Below are 9,498 nucleotides of genomic sequence, written 5' to 3'. Positions count from 1 at the left end.
GTTTTGTTTTACACAATCTTGACCACTGAATTGCATAAGAAACCTGGTATAAAGTAGAAACTGTTCAGCAGCAGATAAAAAAGCAAGTTAATTTACAGTAGTGACATATCTTACAACAGTATTTTTTTTTTCCCAAAATAAATAAAATTAAATATACAATTCCAGGTAGGAAACAGGTTAATTTCGCTGGTTTTTTTTCTTTCACAGAAATGTGGTTTGAAGCCAATCGATTTCTTTGACTGGCAAAACAAGGGGTGCAAAAGCCTTTTGCTGAAACTTTCCCTCCAAAGGCATTTCCTTACACTGAGGGGGGAAACAAACATTATAGTGACTATTAGTTCCAGAAGCAAGGGTTCGCATGCAAGTCTTAGCCAAAACAAGTCTAATGTACTCACCCTGGAATTTACAATTGACTCCTAATCGAATGCCATCTCTTGACTTTTTCTTACACAGCGGGCCACCTTCCTCTTGAATTCACCATTAGGGTCCTCCCTCCACTCTTTCTGTGGGAGCAACATCAGATTCATTTAATGGAACATCCTCCATTTACCTAAGCTGCTAGGATTACAAAAATGAACAAGGGATCTGTAGTGCCAGGGAAACAAGATAAGAAGTGTAACTCACCGCAGCATCAACGTTAGCTGGTGAATCGCTGTTGGGGTCTGCCAGCATGGAGATAACACTAATCATGATTGTCTCTACTGTGTGGATCGGAAGCCAGCGCTCCTCAGGCTTTTCATAACCAAATTTATCTTCTCCTGGCTCATGCAGAATCGAGATGCAGACATCTCCGTTCTTTGCAACTGAATTTTGCAAAAGAATTGGAACATGGATTTAACAACAGATGTAACGTGAAGATGACCATGGTTAGAGTTAAACCCCAAACCAGGATTACACTGCTACTCAATCACAATAATCTCCAAAACATTTTTAAAAAGTGGCATTCGAACACCATTTACATGTCCAGAACCAGAAAGAAAGTGATCACAGTTTAGATTTGAAGTAAGGACAAACAAAAAAAAATAAAAAAAATAAATAAAAAATCATGTTTACCATTTGGGTGCCAGATTTCAGTGATGAACTTCATCTTTGGAGGCCGTAGTGGATAGTCATAGGGAAAGGTTAGGTATGCTTTGAAAAACCCTCCTTCACTGTAACAGTGACAAAAGACAGAGCAAGGACAAATGAGACATTTTGAAATTAAATATAGATAGGAAATTAAATATAGATATGAATATATATACAGTCAAGAACAGGTTGTCGCACTGTTTGCAACTTCCTGGTTTTCTGCATCAATTGGTCATGAAATGTGGTCTGATCAAAGTCACAACAAAAAATATTTCTAAGCTGATAAAACAATCATGATCTTTCATGCCTTTATTGAACACACCCATTAAACATAAGAATGGTGGAAAAAGCATTGGCAGTGTTTTGATAACAGGCTGAACCACTTTTGGCAGTGATAACCTCAAACAAGCCCTTCCTGTAGATGTGGATTAAACCTGCACAACATTCAGGAGGAACTTTGGACTATTCTTCCTCACAGAACTGCTTCAGGTCAGCCATATTCTTAGGACATCTGGTGTGAACAGCCCTCATGAGGTCAATCCACAGCATCTCTACTGGGTTGAGGTCTGGGCTCTGACTGGGCCACTCCAAAAGATGGACTTTGTGCCTCCAAAGCCTTTCTGTGATAGACTTACTTAAATGTTTAGGGTCATTGTCCTGCTGCATCACCCAGCTTGTTCTGAGCTTCAGCTTGCTGACAGCCTCCAGTTGATGTTTAGTCACATCAGAAGCCAAGTGCTACTTTTTCCACCATCACTTTGTAAGTCTAATGGGTGTGTTCAATAAAGACATGAAAGACCATGACTGATCATGACTATATATTGTGTTTAATCAGCTTATAAATATTGTTTTTGTTGATATTTGTGACTTTGGTGAAGATCAGATCACATTTCATGACCAATTTATGCAGAAATCCAGGAAATTGCAAGCAGTGCCACTATTTTGTCTTACAACTATACACACACATACACACAAACACACACTGCCATCTACATACTTTCTCACTTACAAAAGGGTATCTTGTGGACCAATGATTACAACTTCCCATTTGTATATGTCGTCATCATCTATCAGACCAGCTGAAAAGCCCTCCACAGGATTCTTGTTGAGCTCTGGGGAAAGAAGTGTACAGTGTATATATTTATTTTTTTATAAAATGAGCTGGTGATAGCTAACGATCTAATAAACCAGCTGTTCAAGCCTGACAAATAAGCACACATAATACTTTATTCCATTCGGTTTTATAGAGTGTTTTAAAATGTACTTAATTCAATCTCTAATCAACAGAAAACCTTAACCTGTCAAAGTGCAAGATAAATGCGTCTGATTTTTCATACAGCATTAAAACCAAAGTTAAAACGAAAAGCAAACAATGAAGACGACTTTGGTCTAATTTTAAAAACTGCCACAACAGCAGAAAAAAAAAACTGCTTCTGCACAGTAAGTTGAGAACAAAGAAAACAGTGTAATGAATCTACACTGGACTCACTGACATTGATGAACCACGTATTATGGAAGGTATATGTAAATCTAAAGTAGACCAGATGTTTTTGCTTCCTTTCTTTAGCAGATGATACATATTCTGCCATGAAACAGCTGCAGGAAATGTCTCAGTTGAAGCGGCTGAATTAGCAGCCCCAAACAGCCTGTAGGTGAGTGTATGGTTGTGTCTTTATGTGCCAGTCCTGAGGCAGACTGACGACTTGTCCAGGGTGTACCTTGCCTCTTGCTCGGCTGGGATTGCCTCTGAGGCCTCCATCCTACCCTCTACAGCAGGGGGGGCCAATTCCAGTCCTCGAGGGGCACTGTCCTGCTTGTTTTCCAACTATCCCTGCCTGACCTGCTGCTGATTACCTGGCTCAGGTGTGTTCAGCCAGTCAGAAACAGCAGGACAGCGGCCCTTGAGGACTGGAATTGGCCACCCCTGCTCTACAGGATACGCAGCAGAGATAATGTATGAAGGAATGGACTACCATAAAATTTTTGTATGTAAAATGGGTGTGTCAAAACAATTTCCAGCATTAATACTGACTAATGGGCTTTAAGCAATCCTCTAATATAAGTTCTGTTTCACCAGTATAGGCTGCATACAATCGATCTGTATTTAAGAATAATAGAAGTTTGACAACCCAGTTTTATGGAGCAGTCAAGGTTTAGTAACATGCCATAATATTTAGTGAGGCAACAGAAACATTACCTTTTGTGTCTGTCCGTTTTATGTTTAACAAACAATTTTGTCAATTTTTAACTTTGTAGCAGAATACACAAGTCTCACAACCAACCCCAATCAGAAAAGGTTGGGACAATATGTAAAATAAAAACTGAAAATAGTGATTAATGTGTAAATCATCTGTGTCCTGTATGACGCAGAGAACACAGCAGCACATTATTTGATGTGATACCTCGTCAATTTTATTCTTTGTTCAAAATAAACTCACTTCAAATCTGATGCTGCAACACATTCCAAAAAAAAGTTGAGGCAGTAAAACATTTACCAGGGTGTGATGTTTCATTCCTTTTCACAACACTTAAACAATGTTTAGGGACTTTGTGCAGTGTCTTGTTGAATATGCATGGGTGTCTCTGGAAAAGATGCCGTCTTGAAGGCAGCATGTGTTGCTCCAAAGTCTCTCTGTATTTTTCTGCATTAATGGTCCCATCACAGACGTCTAAGTTGCCTTTGCCAAGGCACTGACACAACCACAGACCATGACAGACCCTGGCTTTTGGACTTGTTGCTGGTAACAGCCTTGATGGTCGATTGTCCTTTTTGTCTTTGGTCCAGAGCACACGGCGTCCATTCCTTCCAGAAAAGGCCTGAAATGTTGATTTGTCTGACCACAGTACACGTTTCCTCGTCTGACTACAGTACACATTTCAATGATGGAAACGTGTGATGGTCCATCCCAGATTAGTCAACTGTGCTTCTGGACACTGTTGACACAGGGCTTCCTTTTGGCACAGTACAGTTTTAAGCAGCATTTAAGGATGCAACTACGTACTGTAGTGCTTGACACAGGTGTGCCAAAGTAATCCTGAGCCCATGTGGTTGTATCGCCTATAGAAGAGTGACGATTCTTGACATAGTGACGTCTGAGGGATCAGAGAGCACGGTCATCCAGCTTAGGCTTGTGCCCTTTATGCACTGAAATCCCTCCATAGTCTTTGGATCTTTTAATGATGCTCTGCAGCGTAGAGGGCGACATATCCAAATCCCTTCCTATCTTTCTTTGAGGAACATTGGTTTTAAACATTTGAATAATTTTCTCACACATATGTTGCAAACTGGTGGTCCTCGGCCCATCTTTGCTCCTAAAGGGCTCGGCCTTTCCTGGATGCCACTTTGTACCAAATCATGATGCAGTCACCTGTTGACATCACCTGTTTCAAATGGAGTCATCATTTCATTGTTTTACCTCATTACTGGCCCTGAAATGCAGCTGTCCAGCTTTTTTGGAATGTGTTGCAGCATCAGAATTGAAATGATTGTTTATGTTGAACAAAGAATAAAACTGATGAGGTATCAAATCAAATAATGCAATAATGTGCTGCTGTATTGTTTTCAATGTAATACAGGACACAGATGATTTACACATCAATCATTAATTCTGATTTTACATGTGGTCCAAACCTTTTCAGATTTGGGGTTATTAAGTGCAAGTCTGATCAGTCATTATAAAGTTTGTCTCATGTTTCTGAATCAAATCTTGGTTTGCAAAATTAATGACTACTGTTGAAGTGAATCGCCCACTTGAAGAACTGAGTCAAATCAATCACTGTGATTCAACATCCTCCCCACACACAGAGAAACCAAAATTAGCATATTGTACAATCACTGCAATATGCTAAACCAGTCCAGAGTGGGATTCTGGTTTGTCTATTTTTTAAACCATTGGGTGCACTGGTGGAGGGCTGCTGTCATTTTAGCACCACAGGAAAAACCAATTAGCCTAATTACCACAGTAGTTCCAACTTTACAAAAACATCACTTTGATTACTGTTGTACATGTGACACGTTGTGTCAAAAGACTGATATGATATATAAAAAAATGTATATTAAATAACTTATACACAAATATATGGCCCAGTCATGTATGCAGCCGACAGACACCCAGACAACTTGCCTACCATTCAGCTGCAGACCAAACTGGACATCAGGTCCATGTGTGTGGCATTAATAAGTAAGACACCACTGCCACAACCACCGGTAAAAATACTGGTGGTGACTGTCCAAATAAGCCAACAGGAGAACAATAACAGTTTATTCACTGAGGGCTTGAACATGCGCATCCCTTCTAAAAGCCGCTAACAATCCAATATCACCTGATTTGACATCTTAAACGTTAGCGTTATACGTTATCTTATATAAAGAGATGGCGACTTTGTAATTTCAGTATAATTGCTACTGTTAAAGTAGAATATGTTTTCTATGAAAAGATTGGAATTTATAGAGCTATCTCTAGCAAAGCTAAAGTGATTAGAACAGATGAGTCCCTGGATTGATTATTCCTTTGTTCCGTCAGCTAACTAACGATAATGTCGAACTTGCTATCCCGTTAGCAAGGTTTGCGTTGGGATTCAGTGCTGGTTCAAATATTATGTTATTTGAGCCACGTATACCTCAAAATATATACCATTATTTCCATCAGCTTCTCAGAGCAGTTTAGCAACATACTGAACGGCAGGGATAAAGGAACCCATTATGGTGCTTGGTTAGCTTTCTGAGCTTACCCCTACTGCGTAAACATAGCTTTGCGTAGCTAAAAAAGCTAACGTTAGCTGCTAGGTATTAGCCCTTATATCAACTGTATCTACTTACAGTTTTGTGTCCATATTACCTGCCAATTGTTTTCGAAGAAGCAGTGCTGATTGCTCGGTCATGGTACGCAGACGTAAATAATAAACACTTTATACCGACAAATACGTTCTGAAAAGCAGAGCGAAAGCTCAGGTCGAAGTGAGATCTTTCACTGCCTGCTGCTGGTTTCCCTCTGTGTTTTGACACAAGGCTTAGCGGCTGGCTTTAGCTGTGCGCATGCGCGTTAGCAGTCGACTGTGTATGTCTTCGAGGCAACGTTTGCTGAGAAATAATCGGGCAATAAACTAGAAACCATTCTCTCCAACCCTCCTCTTCAACTTCCCCGACTCACATCATTCATGAGTGATATGTAATATACTGGTTCCCAGAGAAGGTGGTCCTCACTGGAGAAGGTTTTCATGATGAACAAGTTAAGAGAGTGTAATAACCTTTGGTCCTCTGGATCAATGTTAATTCTTTAGTGGTGCATTCACAGGGTGGACCTTTATGAAATAATTCAATCTGGGGATTGTTAACTTTTTATCTATATAAAGATAATGCAGTTTTATTCCCACAGTATGGGACATCATACTGTGCTGTATTATGTCTCACTTATCTGCAAAGGGATGATCGTTATGTTTTTGGATAATAGTTATATCATTTCGGGGATCAATTGAAAAATAGGCAGTCTGCGAGGAAAAATAAGGTGCATGGTACTGCTTTAGATCACTAATAATGTATAATAATAATAATAATAATACAGTCCTACACAGTATATAAAATAAAAGGAGTAATTTCAATTCTTTTAAAGGATCATATTTATGTCATGCATTTTAATAATGAAAATAGGTATTGTGAAGCTGTTTAGCAAATTTGTTGAGTTTTGACTGGTTTAATAGTTGTCCAAAATCAATGTGAAATTTGGTAGCTTTAAAGTTCACTAAGAATTATTGCTACAGAAAAGACAAAATATGTGTTCATCCCTATTGGAGCACCGGCGATCTAACTAAGCGAATAAGAAAGTTTTAATTATCTTTATTCATTTATTGTTTATAAAAAATAAGCAAATAAAGTCAATAAATACTGTATTTATAAGCCAAATTCGCATAGTTCCTGAAGATAAAGCATTTACGGGTATCGTTGTTAAAAGTACAAACTTGTGGAGAGCACCTGAAGCAAGCAATATACGGAAGGAAGGTTGTTCGGCGCCATATTTAATACTCCAGAAGCTGGTTAGCGTTAGCTGTTTACAAGCACAAACTTTAAGCTGAAGACGGAAACATAAAGCACGATCTCAACTCAACCGAAAATGAATGTAATAGATCATGTACGGGATATGGCTGCTGCTGGGCTTCACTCTAATGTCCGGATATTGAGCAGTCTTTTGCTTACGATGAGTAATAACAATCCGTAAGTAATATCAGAGCGGGGTCGTCTATTTCCTGAAGAGTGCTTTCCTACACCAAGATTTTGTGTTGTCAGCCTGCGATAGTAATAGCAATAGCCCAAAGCTAACTGGTCAGCAACAGCAAATTTTAAGTGTTTTAACCGTAGAAACCGAGGTTTTAAATTGAAGATGGACAAAGTACTGACCCCAGGATATTACATTAGAAGGGGTTTAATTCACATTTTCAAGCTGACACAGCATACGCGGTCTTCCAAGAAATAGTCATATGTTGAATCGCTTTCGGTTATTGGTGACTGCTATTAGCGGTTAGCTTGAACTAGTGGGAATTCAAACGATCAGCGAATGTGTATACAGGAGGGCAAGATACACATATTGGGGATACCTTGCTTTGTGCCTAGTGCATAATTTTATTAGTGTAGTGTGGCAGAATTTTAAAAACTGGTTGTGTAACAGTCGCGCTGTCAAAGTTGGAGTACAGTTTTTTATGATGCAGCTCAGCAGCAGCTGAAGCAGGATGTTTCTAATGTTATCTTTATACAGAATCCTTGGATTCCTCTTTACGACCTTGTGCTTTTGGTCAATAGTCACTGCCTCTGTTTGTTGTTATGGGCTTCACGTTGAGAATGTAATTCATTATTTTGGTTGATTGTAGATTTTATATTTTTTTTATTCAGCTTTTCTTCTGTATTTTGTTACTGGACGAGATCTGCGCTCTTAGTATTTCAGCTAACTTAATAACCAGCCTTATTTGTGCAGTTCAGAGCTTTCTGTATTGTGTCAACTCTGATTCTTATTTTGCTTTTGATTCAAGCGACCTGTTCTCACCAGCCCAAAAATACCAGCTGTTGGTCTACCATGCTGATGCCATCTTCCATGATAAGGAATATCGTAATGCTGCCTGCAAATACAGTATGGCACTGCAACAGAAGAAGGTGCTCAGCAAAACATCTAAAGTTCGTACTTCCACTGGTGGAGCTGCATCCAACATACAGGCACAGGTAAGTGTTATAAAACTATTCTGTTTTCAAGTTCAGGTTGAAACTGTCATGCATCTCTGCAGATTCCGTAGAGACTGTAGCATGACACAATAATTTAATAAATATGAATAAATATGTTTTCATTGCTGTTTTGATATTATCATATAATGTTTTGTAGTTTGAAGCACACTCAAACCTCCTTGATGTAAGGCATGTTTTTTCACTTTCATATGTGAGAAAGTAAAATCCTGAATCACTGAGTGATGACAGTGCCCCCATCCACAGGCACGAGGAGTCACTGAATAGGTTGATGAGGATGAAAATGACATGAATCATATGTTGTGACCTTCACAGTCACTAGACCTCGACCCAGCTGAACACCTATGGGAGATGTTGGAGTGATGTGTTAGACAGTGTCTCCACCATCATCATCAAAACACCACGAGGGAGCAGTGAAGCTGTTCTGGTGGCACGTGGTGGCCCAGCACATTACTGAGACACTTTATGTTGGGTTGTCCTTTCATTTGTCACCTTTCCGTATTTATAACTCAAGAAAACGAGATGTTCAAATGCTGATAAAAAGAGACTAGATGTTTTTGCCCTGCTCATCACTGATTGTGTTAAAGTCCCACCTCCCAGATATCAAACACCACCTTTTCTGAGAAAATCCATCCAGCCATCCATTTTCCTCCGCTTATCCGGGACCGGGTCGCGGGGGCAGCAGTCTAAGCAAAGATGCCCAGACTTCCCTCTCTCCAGACACTTCCTCCAGCTCCTCCGGGGGGATACCGAGGCATTCCCTGGCCAGCCAAGAGACATAGTCCCTCCAGCATGTCTTGGGTCTTCCCCGGGGCCTCACCCCGGTGGGACATGCCCGGAACACCTCCCTATGATGGCGCCCAGGAGGCATCCGAAACAGATGCCCGAGCCACCTCAGCTGGCTCCTCTCGATGTGGAGGAACAGCAGTTCTACTCAAAGATAGGGTGAGGAGCTCAAAGGTTGCACCCAGCCACCCTGCGGAGAAAGCTCATTTCGGCAGCCTGTATCCAGCATCTTGCCGTTTCGGTCATGACCCAAAGCTCATGACCATAGGTGGGAGTAGGAACGTAGATCGACCAGTAAATCGAGAGCTTTGCCTTGCAGCTCAACTCCTTCTTCACCACGACAGAGTGGTACATCGACCGCATCACTGCAGAAGCTGCACCGATCCGCCTGTCAATATCCCATTCTATCATTCCCTCACTCC

The 9,498-nt window shown here is 40.4% G+C and overlaps 2 protein-coding genes across 2 annotated transcripts in view; one reads left to right on the top strand and one right to left on the bottom strand.

The window, feature by feature from the left end:
- Positions 1–203: 203 nt before the first annotated feature.
- LOC109959745 (ubiquitin-conjugating enzyme E2 G1-like) lies at positions 204–6,113 on the bottom strand. The gene is made up of 6 exons (XM_020599352.1): positions 5,907–6,113; positions 2,078–2,180; positions 1,054–1,151; positions 625–803; positions 396–503; positions 204–303 (listed from the first exon to the last, which is right to left on the bottom strand). Exons 1-5 carry the CDS (start codon positions 5,947–5,949, stop codon positions 417–419), a joined length of 510 nt encoding a protein of 169 aa, XP_020455008.1. The 5' UTR covers positions 5,950–6,113; the 3' UTR covers positions 204–303; positions 396–416.
- A 944-nt stretch (positions 6,114–7,057) lies between these two features.
- The window catches only part of anapc7 (anaphase promoting complex subunit 7), an 8,460-nt gene continuing 6,019 nt past the window's right edge, over positions 7,058–9,498 (top strand). The window contains exons 1-2 of the mRNA XM_020599178.1: positions 7,058–7,276; positions 8,086–8,272. Coding sequence (XP_020454834.1) covers positions 7,176–7,276; positions 8,086–8,272 — 288 coding nt within the window. The 5' untranslated portion in view covers positions 7,058–7,175. The remainder of the gene's footprint in view (positions 7,277–8,085; positions 8,273–9,498) is intronic.

Source organism: Monopterus albus, unplaced genomic scaffold (assembly GCF_001952655.1).
Source record: "Monopterus albus unplaced genomic scaffold, M_albus_1.0 scaffold40.1, whole genome shotgun sequence".
NCBI classification, from domain to species: Eukaryota; Metazoa; Chordata; class Actinopteri; order Synbranchiformes; family Synbranchidae; genus Monopterus; species Monopterus albus.
This window is presented reverse-complemented; position numbering and strand designations above follow the sequence as displayed.

What these genes read in the sequence shown, in the direction of transcription:
- LOC109959745 (XM_020599352.1), bottom strand. Translation starts at nt 5,949, where the DNA reads ATGACCGAGCAATCAGCACTGCTTCTTCGAAAACAATTGGCAG. An exon ending in GGTCCACAAGATACCCTTTT is followed by an intron (nt 1,152 to 2,077) that starts GTAAGTGAGAAA and finishes TCACTGTTACAG; the next exon opens with TGAAGGAGGGTTTTTCAAAG. An exon ending in TGAAATCTGGCACCCAAATG is followed by an intron (nt 804 to 1,053) that starts GTAAACATGATT and finishes TGCAAAATTCAG; the next exon opens with TTGCAAAGAACGGAGATGTC.